Source organism: Solenopsis invicta, chromosome 13 (genome assembly GCF_016802725.1).
Source record: "Solenopsis invicta isolate M01_SB chromosome 13, UNIL_Sinv_3.0, whole genome shotgun sequence".
In the NCBI taxonomy this organism is placed as follows: Eukaryota; Metazoa; Arthropoda; class Insecta; order Hymenoptera; family Formicidae; genus Solenopsis; species Solenopsis invicta.
In genome coordinates this window covers 13,277,323-13,296,486 of record NC_052676.1, presented here as the reverse complement: position 1 = coordinate 13,296,486, position 19,164 = coordinate 13,277,323, and the positions used below count along the sequence as shown (strand labels likewise).

General features: G+C 35.0%; 1 protein-coding gene across 1 annotated transcript; it reads left to right on the top strand.

Annotated features, from left to right (window-relative positions):
• The first annotated feature begins 5,711 nt into the window (after positions 1-5,711).
• Positions 5,712-6,665, top strand: LOC105198989. Its single transcript, XM_011165865.3, has 2 exons — positions 5,712-6,061; positions 6,182-6,665. Exons 1-2 carry the CDS (start codon positions 5,712-5,714, stop codon positions 6,663-6,665), a joined length of 834 nt encoding a protein of 277 aa, XP_011164167.3.
• Positions 6,666-19,164: the final 12,499 nt, after the last annotated feature.

The following is a 19,164-nucleotide window of genomic DNA, read 5'->3' as shown; positions in this document are numbered from 1 at the left end:
AGTATTATTAGCGCGCCTGATACACAGAGTTAGTGAGGCCCTTGATATTGAACGACATCAAATCTTCCTGTGGTCAGACTCCACCGTCACCTTGAACTGGATATCATTATCCTCCCGAAGATGATCGGTCTTCGTCGCTAACAGAGTCGGCGAGATACAACGATTGACCAACCAAATGCCTGGCGACATGTCTCGGCAAACAACCCCGCTGACATCCTGTCACGCGGATTAGATCCCGCTGACTTAGCAACTTTATTCATGTAGTGGCACGGTCCCGCCTTTCTGCAAAAGAAGGACGACCAATAGCCTAGCAGCAGCTTTACCCGACTAGAAGACGACGTTCCAGAGCAGAGATGGTTGCGGTTGCAACCACCTTAGCCAATTCGCGCATAGTCGACGAGGTATTGAATAGGTGCTTCAAATTATACGAGGCATGCCGAGTTATAGCCTATTGCTTGAGACTTATTAAGAGACGCGGTAGCGTCTTGCGTTAAGTATATTTTTTTATTAATTTTTTTTTAACCAAGTAAATAAAAGACGCTATCGTGTATCATTTACAGGAAGGAACTCAGTTTTTTAAAAATAAATGGTTGTCTTTTTTAAACAAATTAATGTTATTAAAAAATGAATGTAGGGGGGGGGTAAGTGTTGATTTTTCCGAGCACAATGACACAAGAATGATGCCAGTACGTGCATTTGATTCTGAGATATGATAGCATGTATTTTTTAGCCCAATTTATGTCATTCAGATACGTCGTTGTCGCCGTCGTCTTCCTCTTCGCAAAATTTCAAAATTGTTGAAAATTACCCTTTGGTGGTAATTTTGAAAAGCTATATGAATATATATAAAAAATATTTCAAAAACTTGGTCTCCCTCTCTGTTTCTCATTCTCTCCTTTGCTTGCTCTAGTTCTTCGTCTCTTTCTCTTTCTCTCTCTCTTTCATTCTCTTGATCTGTACCGTTCTTCTTTGCTCTCTACCGTTCTTCTACGCTTTTTCTCCTCGCTCTCCCATGCTTTGTCTCGTTGTTTATCGTTTTTTCTTACTCTCTCTCTCGCTCTTCTTCATTCGTTTTTACCATTCTTTCTCTCATTCTTTACCGCTCTCCCTTGTTATTGACCGCTCTCCTTCGCCCTCCCCCGCTCTTCTTCACTCTCCGTCCTTCTCTATCACTTTCCTACGCTCTCTATCGCTCTTCTTCGCCCTCTATCGCTCTTTCTCGCCTTCTACTGCTCTCCCTCGCTTTCTACCGTTTGCCCTTGCTTTCTTTTGCTCTCCCTCGCTCTTTCTTGTTTTTCGCCATTCTTTTTTCCCTACCCTTGCACTCCTTCACTCTCCCTCCCTCTTTATCGCTTTCCTACGCTCTATACTGCTTTTCTTCGCCCTTTCTCGTTCTTCATCGCTCTCCGCTCTTCCACGCCCTTATCCCTTGCTCCTTATCACTTTTCCTTGCTTTCTTTTTCGCCGTCTGCTCTCCTTCGCTCTTTATTGCTCTCCCTTGCTCTTTACCGCACTTTTTTGGTTCTTTTTTCCTTGTGTCCAGATAATTTTTTTTGCGACTGTTTACAAAACATATACATTTTTTTTGTGTCTATATAACCTTACTTTGTCTATGATACCTATATTATTACTGTAACAAAATATTTAGCAAAAATTCGTGAAATATCACATACCGTTTTGTGATTAGTTTATGATTTCTTAAAATAGACCAGTGGAAGTATCTCTACAACATGATTGTAGCATAGACTTCCAAGGATGTAAGATTACTAGATTTCAATAACAACTAAACCGATCAAGTTTAAATAATCTGAAACAATAGCTTAGATAAAGTGGCATTATAAAAGTGTTCTTATTTTTTCTTTTTGTACCGTGCGTGTAGTTTTTATTTATACAGATAGAAAAACTCACTTAAAAAAATATTAAAAATGTAAAAAGACCCCTAAGTATATTTTTTTTGTAATATTATTAATGTAACAAAATTCTTAGCAAAAATTCGTGAAATCCACCTAAAAAAACATGAAAAATTAAAAAAAACCGTTAAGTATATTTTTTTGCAATATATTATTGAGGTAACAAAATTCTTTGCAAAAATTCGTGAAATCCGCCTAAAAACAAAACATTAAAAATGTAAAAAATACGTCAAGTATATTTTTTTAAATAAAAAACCAAACTAAACCAAACCAAAATTGCAATGAATGAAATCAAATATAATACCATCAAAAAGAAGTGAAATCAAAAATATTGAAAATATATTTATTACCGATGGGGTGGAAATCTATTGACCACGTTGCGATTGATCACCAACCACTTACAGTGTTAAAGAGTGGAAAAACTCTAAGCACCGCTTTAAATGACTGTGATCAACCGCAACGTGGTCTAACGGAACACTCCCGTACCAATGAGCAGCAAATTATGTGACAGATAAAATTAAAGATGGGTAAAATCTCTAGCAGCAGCATACTTAACGCGCCCGTTTTTTTTATATAACTAATACCGTTAAAGTTATATTTTATAACGATTTAGTAATAACGTTTTATGATAAGTAATAATTTTTCACTACATTAATAATAATTATAAAATAACAATAATTTTTACTAAGATTATTAGTGCAGAAAATGTCATATAAAGTTCATTTAAATGCACTAGCAAACTTATTAAATATTTATTCAAATTGAGATTCATTGTAAGCCTAAAATTTATTTAACAAAATCTTTTCGAAATATTATGTTTATACTTGTAATAAAATTTATTTTATAAAAGAAGAAATTTTATAGTAAGCAAATTGTTCACACATTACTTCTTCATGCTTTATTCAGTAAAATCTATACGAGGTGTGTTCAAAAAGTATCGCGAATTTTGAATTTTCGCGGGTTACGTATATTCGAATTTCGATCTTTTTGTGGCGTTATGTTGGTACTCATGTCTCTCACTTATGCCGACAAGCTCGGCCATTTTGAATGTTCACTTAATTGTTGACAGCTGCTTTGCTTGCACGTGTTTTGGATCGTCTTCGATTTTTACCTATTCAAAAAAATGGATCAAAGAACCTGTATCAAATTTTGTGTGAAAAACGAAATTAAGTGCGCGGATGCATTCCGAATGTTGACTGTGGCATACGGAGAAGCTACCTTGGACCGAAGCAACGTTTATCGGTGGTACAAAATGTTCTCAGAAGGCCGAGAAGATGTGAACGACGAAGAGCGTGCCGGACGCCCGAGCACTTCAACAACAGACGAAAAAATTAATGAAGTGGAGAAAATGGTATTGGCCAATCGTCGAATCACCGTTAGAGAAGTTGCTGAGGACCTAAACATATCGATTGGCTCGTGCCATTCGATTTTTATCAATGATTTGGGCATGAGACGGGTCGCCGCGAAATTCGTACCAAAATTGCTCAATTGCGACCAAAAACAGCATCGCATGAACATTGCTAATGAGATGTTGGACTCTGTCCGCGACGACCCAAATTTGCTCCAGAGGGTCATAACTGGTGACGAATCGTGGGTTTATGGTTATGACGTGGAAACCAAAGCTCAATCATCTCAATGGAAGCTGCCGCACGAACCAAGACCGAAAAAAGCGCGCCAAGTTCGGTCGAATGTGAAAGTTTTGCTGACAGTTTTCTTCGATTGCAGGGGCGTAGTGCATCATGAGTTCTTGCCACAGGGTAGAACGGTCAATAAGGAATATTACCTGCAAGTTATGCGCAATTTGCGCGAAGCAATCCGCCAGAAACGCCCGGATTTTTGGAAGAACAAAAATTGGCTTTTGCACCACGATAACGCCCCTGCTCACACATCGTTGCTTGTGCGCGACTTTTTGGCCAAAAACAACACACTAATGATGCCGCAGCCACCGTATTCCCCAGATCTGGCCCCCTGTGACTTTTTCTTGTTCCCTAAACTGAAGAGGCCCATGAAAGGACGACGTTACGCTACGCTTGACGAGATAAAGACGGCATCGAAGGAGGAGCTGAACAAGATAAAAAAAAATGATTTTTTGAAGTGCTTCGAAGATTGGAAAAACCGTTGGCACAAGTGTATAATATCTCATGGAGATTACTTTGAAGGGGACAAAATAGATATTCATGAATAAATAAATAATTTTTGAAAAAACACAAAATTCGCGATACTTTTTGAACACACCTCGTATTATTTAAACTTTGTATTCAATACGAAATTTTGTATTTTGTATAAAGCAATATAATCCACTTAAAAAATAGAAATGTTATGTCAATAATAACTTCTATTGTTACCATAATAAAGTTTAAGAATGAATATCTTTTCAATTTAGACATAAAATGGTCATTTTATTTTCCTTGTTATTTAAGGAGTAACAATAGTAAAATGAGCTGTGTGTGTATGTGTGCGTGTATGTTGACTTACATCACACGCATGTGCATATACATATATACATATTAATTTAAAATATAACCTACACTTTAATCATTATTTACAAGACTTGTTAAATAATGATTAAATTAATTTTCAGTACTGGCATTGATTGGAACATAGTTCTAATAATAACATTAATATTTAACATAATTAATCCAAATTTTAGTAAAAATGATGTTATAAAATGCAGTATGCTAAAAAATTATTAGAAAAATTATTAGATAAGTTTAACATAAAGATAAGCTTGTTGAATGTACAGAATAGTTTAGTTTAAATTTTTACAATATTTATCATTACATTTAATATCAATCGTCAAATAATGTAATTTAAAAATCTCGTGATTTACTAGAGCATTACAAAAAATAATAAAACAGTACTTGTTAAGTTCTAAATAATTATTATTGTTATAAAAATTTATAACGTTATTACTAAATCATTATAAAAGATAATGTTAACGGTATTAGTTATATAAAAAAAAACGGGCGCGTTAAGTATGCTGCTGCTAGAGATTTTGCCCATCTTTGATTTTATCTGTCACATAATTTGCTGCTCATTGGTACGGAAGTGTCCCGTTAGGCCACATTGTGATTGATCACAGTCATTTAAAGTGACCGGTGCTTAGAGTTTTTTCACTGTAAGTAGCTAGTGGTCAATCGCAACGTGGTCAAAAGATTCCCACCCCATCGGTAATAAATATACTTTCAATATTTTTGATTTCACTTCTTTTTGATGGTATTATATTTAATTTCATTCATTGCAATTTTGATTTGGTTTAGTTTGGTTTTTTATTTAAAAAAATATACTTGACGTTTTTTTTACATTTTTAATGTTTTTTTTTTAGGCGGATTAAAAGATATAGACCTGACGCACCAACCCTCGTTGTCCTTCCCCTCGAAATATCTCGTGCTTCGGATATCATATGCAAATCTGTCCAGAGGCGGGTTCTTTTCTTCTGAATACAAAGCGTTGAGTGAAAGAAAGGTTATTTGTTCCGCCAGTAGACTTCTTTCTCTTTCCCCATTCTTGGACAAAGGGGGTTTAATGAGAGTGGGCGGAAGGCTGCGCAATTCTACCTTACAGTTCGACACGAGCCATCCTATACTGCTACCTCGCAAACACGACTTAACTCGACTCGTGGTAGAGCATGAACACGCGCGAAATATGCATGCAGGCGTCCAAGCTACCATGGCTTCGGTCCGAGAGCGTTTTGGTTTCTAACACTTTATCTCAATGACACTGTCATTGAGATAAAGTGTTAGAAAGTTTATCAAGAATGCATAACATGCTTTAAAGAAACCGCGCCACTCGGAAGCGATTATGGGCTCTTTGCCTACCAGTCGAGTCACTGTCTCTCGACCCTTCTACCACTGCGGAGTAGATTACGTCGGCCCGGTTATATTGCGAGAAGGCAAAAGGCATAATGCACGTAATCACAAGTCCTACATTGCCGTTTTTGTTTACTTTGCCACTAAGGCAATTCATATTGAGTTAGTCAGTGATCTAACCACTGACGCTTTCCTCAGAGCGTTCAAGCGTTTCATTGCTCGACGAAGTCGACCCTCTAATATGTATTCAGATAACGGCACCACTTTCGTGGGAGCTCAGAGACAGCTCAAGGAAATGTACAAGTTCTATTTAAGTCAGCAGACACAGGCCGACCTCGAGCGGTTTTTGAGCCACTAGGGAATCATTTGGAATTTTATTCCCCCAAACGCGCCGCACTTCGGCGGACTGTGGGAAGCGGCGGTTAAATTGACGAAACTTCATATGTCGCGTATCGTTGGCAGGGCTCATTTAACATTTGAGGAAATATCCACCGTATTGTACGAAATAGAAGCGATTCTTAACTCGCGGCCGATTACTCCGTTAAGTGAAGATCCGAACAACATGTCATATATTTTTCTCGGACACTTCCTAGTCGGCACCACCCTTAACAGACTACCTCAGCCTGACCTGACTGACGTCAATGAAAACAGGTTAGTCCGCTGGCAAAGAGTAGAACAGCTCAGACAGAACTTTTGGCGAAGATGGAGCGCGGAATATTTGCATTCTTTGCAAGAACGAAACAAATGGAAGAGCAACAAGGGCATTCAACTAGAGCCTGGTCAACACGTCCTCATCAAGCAGCAAAATTTAGCCCCACTGCAATGGGCGATTGATCGCGTCCAGGACGTTCATCCTGGTCCCGACAACGTTGCGCGCACCGCGACTGTTCACACCTTCAAGGGCTCTTTCGTCAGGCCTTTTTCCAGGTTTGCGATATTAATATAAATTTGTAAAAAAAAAAAATTTGTTTGCTAAATCTAATTATTTAGAATTAATTAAGTAACTGCTACATTGTATCCGCACCGAACGAGTTTGTAATCTAACGTAAGTTGTTTAGATCACCGCTTCCTACAATTAGCGCCATACTCACCAGAGTTCCTTCGTGCAGTCATAAAGACACGCGATTTAATTATAAGCATTTGTTGAAAGCTTAGCCTTTCAACGGGGGCGGCGTTGTTCAATACTATAGTTTCACTGCGTATGTACAGTAAGTGCCAGGTATGCCTGGGGTCCGATTCTAGGGTCCACGTTTTGTTCTTAATTGTTTTTACGTTTATGACTATTATAAGCGGATGCTGCGTTAGCGATCATGAATGTATCGTAGTGTTAGTAAATTATGTGTTTTGACAGTCGGCGGATGTAACCTCAGTTTTGATCGGTGAAATCTCAAAAATATTCCAAAGCTTAATTAAAAGGAAGCGGATCAAAGCCTTTGATAATTATTGTCACAAACACTCCGTTGTTGACTATCCTTACATTTATTAAAGAATACGGTAATGTCTTGCACCAAGTCTTATTATTACCTGTAATTGTTAGAAAAACAGCTCACAAAGTATATTTTCTTATTGTCAAATAATAACACTTTTTATTTTTAAAACTACAACTTATCTGATATATCAAAGGCTTCGATCCATTTCTTTTCAATTAAGCTTTGGAATATTTTGGAGATTTCACCGATCAAAACTGAGGTTACATCGGCCGGCTGTCAAAACATAATTTACTAACACTACGATACATTTATGATCATTGACGCAGCATCTGTTTATAATAGTCATGAACGTAAAAACATCTATGAACAAAACGTGGACCCTAGAATCGGACCCCAGGCATACCTGGCACGAACTGTACATTAACCACTTGAAAGTGGCGCTAGGGTTTCGCCATCTTATCCCCAAAGGAAAAGGTAACTAGCGCATTTGCGGCGCTCGACAGGGCGCGCTCGCTGCGGCATTACGCCTTTGACTTGCATAGTCACGCCTCACGTTACAGATCTCGATCGATTCTTGTATAAGAAGGTCCACGTTCCCCACGCCGTTTCAACCTGGCAAAATTGTAACCCGGTGACTGCTAAATAAAGTGAGATAAAAGGAAATTTAGAGAAGTCCAGTGATTCTCGACCACGTATTCCTCGACGCATTCCTTCCGCGGAAAACGCGTGGGGTTACGACGTGCGTTTCTCTCAAGCGGACGGCAACGTACAAAACAGCAGTGTTTTAATCTAATTAGCAATCATCTTTTTCTAGTTTATTGTGTTGTCAGATTACGTTATTAATGCAATGAGATTATAAGGATGTTGAGCAGAGTTGAGGAAGTGCAATAACATAATATTGTGTATGATCTTAACATACCGGCGGCTCGATCTCAGTTAAAATTTTATTGTTAACTTGATTAAAAAATTAACTCATATAACTCTGTAAATTACATTATTATTGTGACAATAGAGGTATTATCGGAAATTTGTATAACAATTTCTGCATGGATTTGCAATATCTTAAAAAAATTTGTCAAAATTGTATAAGAAAAATATTAATATTGTGTTCAAGAATCATATTTGGTTCTTTATTTTCAAATTCCTTATGTGATTACTTATATGTAATAAATTGTGTAATATATATCATCTCATATTTCATTGAAAGAAAAATTCAGAAAAATAAAAAAAATATAATACATGATGTAACGACGAGAAATGCACATCGCGCACACATATGCGGATGCAATACGTGCATCACATCGAATAGGCGACGGTCGGATGACGCGGCATAACAAAGCAGCAAAAAAGGGACACAAATAAACAAAGAAGCGAAGCTTGGACGGGTTCGAATCTTTCCGGGTCGCACGCGGTTATCACCCAGCCATAAACATCGTCTAAACGATGCGGCGCCGATATTACAATTGCAGGGCGATTGTAAATAATTGTCCTGTGACAATATCGGCGTCACTAGTCCTGGGACCGTCGGCAATCGTTCGTCGGCCGATCGTCTTTATTCGCTGCGCTTGGAAACCGAACATCCGAATCGCCCAATCGGGCGAGGATCTCGGAAATCGGAACCAAGTGGGGTGAGAACGTGGCGATTCCTGAATTAATAAATAAGGGTCTGGAAGGCTCTCCGTTACCTTTTTCAGTTCCGACTTCGTCGCGGTAGCAATCAAGTGTTCGCTCTCCCTGCCGTGCTTCCGCGAGCTCGCCTATTCGATAACCAAGCGAAGAGTCGTACCTCTAATACGAACTCGGGGCGAAATACGCTCCCGAGCCGATAACAAAGGACGATCGTCGCATGACGTCGTAGCCCTCTCGCTCAGCGAGAATACTCGGACCGCGCAACTGTAGTTAACGTGATAGTGTAACGCGATAATATAGTAGAAGAAACGCACTGTAAGTGGTAATTCTCAAAACAAATAAATAAACGAAAACACAGTGACGAAAATTAAGTTTTTCCCACTGAACATTATTTGGTGCCTCGCCAAAAAAAAAAAAAAAATGAATATATCCCAAGTGGGTCTGCTGCTATAAATGAATCCTTAAAAAGGAAAAGTTTATTCCGTTTTTACCAGCAGATGAAGTTTCTTGATGACGTTTAAGTAAAATCTGTGTAAGTATAATGCAATTGCCACCATGTTATTATTAGTCATTGAAATAATTTTATATTTATGGATTGTGCACACTGGACGTAATCAGGGTTATGTAATAGTCTGTCTTCGATTTTAGGACGTGCAGCAGTCTATCAAGTACAAGTATTAACCTTTAAACACACCGATCCTGTAAAATACGGAAACACATTTTCGGGACTGAGAGACTTTTTCAAATTTGAGAAGCTATAACTTTGATTATAATTAATATTTTTCAACAATTTTTTTTAAATGAAAGTTCAGAATCTCAGGAGTGTGACTGCACAATCGGCATTGCAGAAAAATAATTTATTGTGAAGTTATAAAGGAAAAATCATTAAGCAAGAATGAGAAAATTGCGTCAAAAATTCACTTTTCCTTCGAAAAATCATATCTTCGCAACAAAAAACTTTTAAGGACTTTCAAATACGGCGTTTTAAAGCTAAAGAGTCACACTTTCAAAATAAAATTTGGCAATGTTATTTCTTTTAAAAAGTATAATTATGTAACATGGAGAATATAAGGTATTTTTGAGCATCTAAAAATCCACTTTAAAGAAAAAATCAATTTGTTGCAACAAAAAACAATTTTTAAAGACTTTACAATACGGCGTTTTAAAGCTAAAGATTCATACTTTCAAAAAAAATTATATCATTGTCATTTTTATTAAAAGATTTACTTACGTAACAAGGCAAATGTGAGGTATTTTTGATTAAATCGTATCTAAAATTGAAAATTGATGTGTTTCATGATATATTTTGGAAAAACTTTCTTTTCTAGAGCATTCTATAGTATTCCAACTTTAGACAGAGTATATGCGAATAACATCCGCGAATCGACCGGTTCGAACGTATTTTGTCCAGTTTTTTTAATAATTGAATACATTTTTCCCAATATCTAGTTTTCTACTTCGCGGATATGGTCTCATCATATAAGTCGTTAGTGGAAATGCTTTATCCGCGACTAAAACATAAGGCAGGGCTGATCCCGTCATTTCGCCTTGCTTCGGCTTTGACAATTTAAATGTTAAAATGTTTAAATTTTTTAATTTAAAAATGATCAAATTTAAAGAAACAATTTTGTCAAATTAAATATAACTTTTCTCTGTATATTTGACATGCAGAAGAATTTTGATTGTAGAAAATTAAGGATGTTGTTAAGACTTTTAATCCTTAAAAGGAATGTTTGGTATTAGTTATGATTAACAAGATATTCATGATTAAATGTGGAGTAAATTAGATCATTGACAATTTGCCTATTAATTTTCAATTAAGTATGTTTATTTAAACTTGAGGGTTTTTTAGGTCGCCGAATACAAATCTAGTATCAAAATTAACAAATTCAAGACGGTAAATTCAATATGGCGAATATCAAAACATCAGAACCCGGACATTTCCTGAGTTTTTACATCCGCCTTATTGAATTCATCATTTTAAATTTGTCAATTTTGATCATCAGATTTGTGTATTCAGCGATCTAAAAAACCTTTAAATTTAAGTGAACGTAATTAAAAAATAATTGACAAACGCAATAATCAAATTTGCAGCTTTTCCGCAATTTACCCGCATTTAATCATGAGTATCTTATTAACCATAGTCGACACTAAAAATTTCTTTTGAGGTCTGAAAGTCCTAACAATATATTTAATTTAGATTACAGTCAAAATTTTCCATCACGTTTTATACCGTAATTACAATATGATAAAATACGTAAAAATAATCCTGTTTGCAATTTTAATTTATTTCAATACCAAACTAAGATTGCGTAATTTTCTGATAGTTTGAAACTATTTCAATAGAAGACTCTTGGTTTAAATCCTCAAATAGGTTCGAAATAATGAAAAATAAAAATGGATCTAAATAATTCTAATAAAAAGAAAATTGCAAAACTAACAAAAGACGAAACAAATTATATTTATTAGTAATAAAACTAAATTTGTCAGTTGTTTCAGTTGTTTCCATAATAAAATTCGTTTATTATTACAATACAGCACTAGACATTAGAACGCTAATTAAAAAAGAATTTCTCATAATATCGTTATTTGGGGACAAAATTGAGTTGAAAAAAAATCTAAAGGATTACTCAAACTACCCAAAATGAAGGACTGTTTTTTACAATAAAGGACATAGAATCACTGTAATAATACGATAAAATTAAGATTGTGCTCATCATATGATTTTTATTTTGAAAACTTGTCTTAGTATAATAAGTAATATACATATAATATACCTCTTCAATTTTTTTTCTTTGAACGACGACTGTAAAATCATATGCATACATAGAGCATAATGTGAAACGTTTCCTTGACTCGGATATCGACGATTCGAAAAGCCGTCTCGATCTCGAAATACGATAAACTTACGATAAACCGATTAACTTAATTTACAACATCGGCCGCTCGGCTAAAAATCAATTGATGTCGCCGCTTAAACTTAAGGCAATCTGAATGTAATGCTCGTTAATTTGGAGATTTCATTGCAACGGCGCAACATGGTCGATTTTCAACAACCGTCATAATTTCTTAACAGTGATCTCCTAAGAGTAGGCGATCGTAGATTTACAATTGCCTGATAGACGGCTGTTCATTCGCTGTAAAGTTCCGCATTTGGGAATACAGATGAGTAAGAAACGGATACGTTGTAGCGATATCAAAGCGCGAATAATCAGCCTACAATAAAATGTAATTATGCAATCGGCAAATTGCGTCATCCCGTGGTGGCGTATTTATGGGCCGGAATGTGTGTTGTTTTCAATTTTTTTAAGTGTCTGCGGCGAACTCGTCGGGCCTGCTCGATAATGCTGGAAACTTGTTCTAAAAATCGGCGAAGTTCCGTTTAATCGACGCCCGTACGAGCAAATCTGTCAACATCAGGGTCGTCTCCCGGCCATGAACGTTACAAATTACGACGTTCACCTCGTCTCCTTAATTCCTTCTCTCTTTATTTCTTTATCGCCGAATGGCCTTTCCTCGTTCGATCGCGAGCACGACGTTGAAAGGAACACTCGTCTTTGCTAATCTAGACCAGTGAAAACATAAATTTCTTTGACGCTTCTCTTCTGCTTCTCTCTTTCTTTCTCTAACATCGTGAATAACGGGAATTTCATGTCTTTCCCGTCGCGATAGATTCCTCTCCGGTTTTCTTTCGCCCGTTCTGTGTTCATAATGACCTAATTTACACCGAACACTTGACACGCATACTAACAAGTAACTTTCTATTAAATTGTTTTAATTTCGACAATACGTGTAAATGTATACGTGATATCTATATTTAATTAATTATCTTAATTCATATTGTACCAACTTAATATACTATTCATTAAATTTGTTACCGAAATTAAGATAATTGAATAGAAAGTTAATAAATATTGCGCCTATACGGGCGATATACGGGATACCACGGTTGGTCGCGTACTGTTTTAAATTTTAATTGCATAAAAAAGTTTACTCGGATACAAAGATTTGTTTGAAAAATAATGTAAATAGAATTACGATTTTTATTAATTAATTAAAATTATGTCATCATGGCAATACAGCTTCAATTCTTGGGATTGTTACTTTATGTCAAGACATAATTTTAATTAATTATTAAAAATCGTAATTCTATTTTCCAATATAACCGATGGTTATCATGAATCGTCTTAATAAAATTTATCGTCCCATTCCCCGATCGCGGTCGACGCTACACTCATCCAAGACTACAATACGGTCCATCTTATTCGAAAGCCAATATCGACTTCACGTCGACAGCCCGGCCGTCTCGCACGGATGCGGCGTGCCTCTGCCGCAGCCGTCCCGACGTTTAGCACGTCCAATTAATTAACGTTCTCTTGTTTTCTTATTTGGCAAGAATCGCGCGCGATTTCTCGCAACAATAAATCATAACCGCTTTTTGATCGGTCTGTTTGTACGAATCTAAAGGCCACGTCCTTGGCCGCGTGAATAAGATGTCTCGTTTATTAATAAACGAGCAGGCCCGACGAGTTCGCCGCAGACACTTAAAAAAATTGAAAACAACACACATTCCGGCCCATAAATACGCCACCACGCGATGACGCAATTTGCCGATTGCATAATTACATTTTATTGTAGGCTGATTATTCGCGCTTTGATATCGCTACAACGTATCCGTTTCTTACTCATCTGTATTCCCAAATGCGGAACTTTACAGCGAATGAACAGCCGTCTATCAGGCAATTGTAAATCTACGATCGCCTACTCTTAGGAGATCACTGTTAAGAAATTATGACGGTTGTTGAAAATCGACCATGTTGCGCCGTTGCGATGAAATCTCCAAATTAACGAGCATTACATTCAGATTGCCTTAAGTTTAAGCGGCGACATCAATTGATTTTTAGCCGAGCGGCCGATGTTGTAAATTAAGTTAATCGGTTTATCGTAAGTTTATCGTATTTCGAGATCGAGACGGCTTTTCGAATCGTCGATATCCGAGCCAAGGAAACGTTTCACATTATGCTCTACGTATGCATATGATTTTGCAGTCGTCGTTCAAAGAAAAAAAATTGAAGAGGTATATTATATGTATATTACTTATTATACTAAGACAAGTTTTCATATAAAAATCATATGATGAGCACAATCTTAATTTTATCGTATTATTACAGTGATTCTATGTCCTTTATGGTAAAAAACAGTCCTTCATTTTGGGTAGTTTGAGTAATCCTTTAGATTTTTTTTCAACTCAATTTTGTCCCCAAATAACGATATTATGAGAAATTCTTCTATAAAAAGCTTTAGAACTATCGCAGAACTATCGGATGATGCCATAGAGCCGCCCAGAACTCGCATTAAAATGGTACTTTACTCTTGTGTCGAGTGCCAGAATTTTGGTTTAAAAATTGTTTAAAGATATGTAAACGCCGGAACTCTTGACAGAATCTATAAAAAGCTTTAGAATTATCGCAGAACTATCGGAAAATGCCAAAGAGCGATCCAGAACTCGCATTAAAATGGTACTTTACTCTTGTGTGGGGTGCCAGAGTTTAGGTTTAAATATTGTTTAAAAATATGTAAACGCCGGAACTCTACACGAAACCTATAAAAAGCTTTAGAACTATCGCAGAACTATCGGAAAATGCCATAGAGCCGCCCAGAACTCGCATTAAAATGGTACTTTACTCTTGTGTCGAGTGCCAGAATTTTGGTTTAAAAATTGTTTAAAGATATGTAAACGCCGGAACTCTTGACAGAATCTATAAAAAGCTTTAGAATTATCGCAGAACTATCGGAAAATGCCAAAGAGCGATCCTGAACTCGCATTAAAATGGTACTTTACTCTTGTGTGGGGTGCCAGAGTTTAGGTTTAAATATTGTTTAAAAATATGTAAACGCCGGAACTCTACACGAAACCTATAAAAAGCTTTAGAACTATCGCAGAACTATCGGAAAATGCCATAGAGCCGCACAGAACTCGTATTAAAATGGTACTTTACTCTTGTGTGGGGTGCCAGAATTTAGATTTAAAAATTGTTTAATAATAAGTAAACGCTGGAACTGTTTACAAATCCTATAAAAAGCTTTAGAACTATCGCAGAACTTTCGGAAAATGCCAAAGAGCGATCCAGAACTCGCATTAAAATGGTACTTTACTCTTGTGTGGGGTGCCAGAGTTTAGGTTTAAATATTGTTTAAAAATATGTAAACGCCGGAACTCTACACGAAACCTATAAAAAGCTTTAGAACTATCGCAGAACTATCGGAAAATGCCATAGAGCCGCCCAGAACTCGCATTAAAATGGTACTTTACTCTTGTGTCGAGTGCCAGAATTTTGGTTTAAAAATTGTTTAAAGATATGTAAACGCCGGAACTCTTGACAGAATCTATAAAAAGCTTTAGAATTATCGCAAAACTATCGGAAAATGCCAAAGAGCGATCCAGAATTCGCATTAAAATGGTACTTTACTCTTGTGTGGGGTGCCAGAGTTTAGGTTTAAATATTGTTTAAAAATATGTAAACGCCGGAACTCTACACGAAACCTATAAAAAGCTTTAGAACTATCGCAGAACTATCGGAAGATGCCATAGAGCCGCACAGAACTCGTATTAAAATGGTACTTTACTCTTGTGTGGGGTGCCAGAATTTAGGTTTAAAAATTGTTTAATAATAAGTAAACGCTGGAACTGTTTACAAATCCTATAAAAAGCTTTAGAACTATCGCAGAACTGTCGGAAAATGCCAAAGAGCGATCCAGAACTCGCATTAAAATAGTACTTTACTCTTATGATAAGATGTCTTCGTTTGGATTTTTAAAAATTGTTAGAACTATTAAATATGCAGAACTAATTTTAAAACTTATCAAGAACTATAGAACTCTTCGAGAACTATAAGATTTTGTGATTTAATTTATTTTTTTCGTAACTTGGGGTGCCAGCGGTCAGATTAAAAAATTGTTTAAAAATATTAAATATGCAGAACTATTCTTAAAATTTATCAAGAACTATAGAACTCTTCGAGAACTATAGGATTTTGTGATTTAATTTATTTTTTTCATAACTTGGGGTGCTACGGGAAGTTGGCACCCCATATTTTTAAAATTCAATTTTTTTGCTCAAATCGACAGAACTATTGTTTTAATCTATCAGGAACTGTAGAACTATTGTGGGTGCAAACGGAACTCTGATTAAAATGTTTATTTTCTAAAAATGGGGTGCCAACTTCACACCGGCCTCAAACATTTACTTCATACAGCAAAACCATAGAACCGGCTATTCAGGCATTCTCGAGAAAATAATAAAATATTTCTATCACCTATAATAACATTACGGAAGAATTACTAGTTAGCTGCATAGCATGCGTGGAAAAACGTTGACTACTATGATCGAGTTTCCAGATTCGATCCTGAGAATGAAAATAATTATTTTTCGTAAATTTTGTTCTCTTTCTGAAAAAATGTATTGCATCGATTCTCGAATTATCGAATTTATTGTTGTCGCTTTTCCGAAGTGCTGATTGGTTCTATCGCTGTGCTAACTTCGTGATCGGCTGTCACAGCGAAGATCGTGTTAACAGTAATAGTTATAATAACTGTTACATGCACAAAGAGGTTAATAGTGTAATATTATTCTATTATTGAATTAATTATTACAAATTTATTTATTGGTTCTGTTTCCTGCGTCTAAAGATTTTTCCTTTTCTTTGGAGGATTTCATGATCGTTTTAGATAAGTTTTATTAAACGTCTTTATTTATGGTTGTAAAAATTCTCTTTAAAAAGAATTGATACTTTGTATTGTACTTTATTTTCAGATAGCGATTTTGTTTAACATTTATTACATTATGGTTGTTAAAATGTTCATTTGTATATAAACATTATTATTGTGAGGTTGGATTAGAAAAAGTATAAAAATGAATTAATGACAGAAGGAAGAAGAGTTTTGAAGTGGCACTAATACAGAAAGGAGAAGGGAATTTAACAAGGTGAAAAAGGTAATGATTTAAAGATTTTTAAATAAAGGAACAATGGGTAAATATCATGTGATATTTGATATTTTGTGTAAAAAAAATAAAAATTTCTCTAATAGATTGTTATCAATTTTAGTAAATATTTATAAATTTTTAAAATTTTTCTCTAATGAAATTTTATCTATTTTAGTAAATATTTTTAAAAATGTGAAATGATTATAAAGAAGAGAAGAGGAAAGAAATAGTATTTCATAATATGAAAAGGAAGGAAGGAAGGAGGAAGGATCAAAAGAGTTTAGAATGGAAATAAAATTAAAAAGAAAAATGAATTGAAGGTGTTGGAGAAGGTAAAGATTTTTAAATAAAGGTTGAATAAAATACGGACATCAATTAAACATCAGATTAAGAGTTTTTTTAAATAATGGGCAAATATTACATGGTATATTGATATTTTGTGTCATAAAAATAAAAAATTCTGTAATAAAATATTATGTATTTTAGTAAAATTTTTTAAAAATAAGAAATGATATAGAAAAAAAGAGGAATAGAAAAATATAAAAAAAAAGATCACAGAAGTGTAGAATGGAAATAAAATTGAATAAAGATAGGAATTGAAGGAGTTAAAAAAGATAAAGGTTTCTGAATAGAATAATACGAAAAGGAAAGAAGAAAGCAGGAAGGATCAAAGAAGTTTAAAACGGAAATAAAATTAAAAGGAGAAATGAATTGAAGGTGTTGGAGAAAGTAAAGGTTACTAAATAAACGATGAATAAAGTAAAAACATCAATTAAACACCAGATTAAAGATTTTTTTTTACTAATGGGCAAATATTATATGATATTTTGATATTTTGTGTCATAAAAATGAAAATTTTTCTAATAGATTATTATGTATTTTGGTAAAATTTAAAAAAAAATAAAATGAAAATATAAAAAAAATAGTAATAGAATAATATAAATAGAATAATATTAATAGAATAATATAAAAAGGAAGGATCAAAGGAGTGTTGATTGGAAATAAAATCAAATAGAGGTAGGAATTCAAGGTGTTGTAAAAGGTAAAGGTTTTTGAATAAAATATGAAAAAGAAGGAAGGAAGTAGAAAGGATCAAAAGATTTTAGAATAGAAATAAAATTGAAAGGAAAAATGAATTGAAAATGTTAGAGAAGGTAAAGATTTTTAAATAAAAGATGAATAAAGTAAAGACGTAATTAAACAGCAGATTACAGGTTTTTTTTTAATAATGTGTAAACGTTACTTGATATTTTGATATTTTGTGTCATAAAAATGAAAATTTTTCTATTAGAATATTATGTATTTTAGTAAAGTTTTTTAAAAATAAAATGAAGATATTGAAAAAAAGGAATAAAATAATATAAAAAGGTAGGATCAAAGGATAGAAATAAATATAGGATAAAGGATAGAAGTAGATATAGAATGTAAATTAAATTGTATGGAGAAAAGAATACAAGGTGTTGGACAAGGTAAAGACTTTTGAATAAAATAATATGAAAAGAAACAAAGAAAGGAGGAAGTATTTGTTACGTCCAGAATTCTCGAAATAAGTCTCTCGGGTCGGTTGGCAGGTAGAGACTTAGGGAAATAATTCGAGCGACGTAGGAAGGACGGAACAGGCCTAATCTCTCGCACACATGTCTCCGGGCGAGTGCGACGAGTCGAATGCGTCAGGTGAGTCAGAATGTAGGTCAGGTGTCGAGATGACGACCTATGACTCTCATTCAGACTCTTGCATTCGTGTAGTCCTTATTTTGCGTAAACGAATTGAATCGCTTTTACGCGGGATCGGACTAAGTGCAATTTTATCGGAGCGGGAATTAGAGGTGATTGAAATAAAGAGAAATTATTGAAATTAAGAATTACAATTAATTTTAACATAATAAAAGAAATAACCAATTACAATGATAGGTGATGACTAAAATAATAATTATTAATTTACAAATAACATTTTTGTTAGTAGAAAACATATATAATAAAAAGACGAAAAATCTTATGATCTTAATAAAAAATGTAATTATACCTTAAATTTTAATTGGTTACATTCGTGCTTAACGAGATATAAGTGTGCATGTGTAGGTGTATTTTATGATCAAGGGATTTTTAGTTGTCCAGGTAGGCTTTGGAGCGAGTCGAAGATTTCTTCAAATTCATTGAGTACTCTTCGATTCGCTTCAATATTTTCATTTACTATATTCTCTACCTGTTCGGGAGTAAATAATGAATCGGAATGCGGGTTTTCTTGGGGAAACTCTAGCGCGGGGGAATATGGATCTTCCGGAGGTCTTCGAACAGGTGAATCGGAATTACGATGAAAAAAATCGGGGGAAGGTGTAGGAGGAAAATCTGTAGGAGAAAAGGTTGAATCCCGAGGAGATGCTAAGGGCTCTGCAAAAGGATCG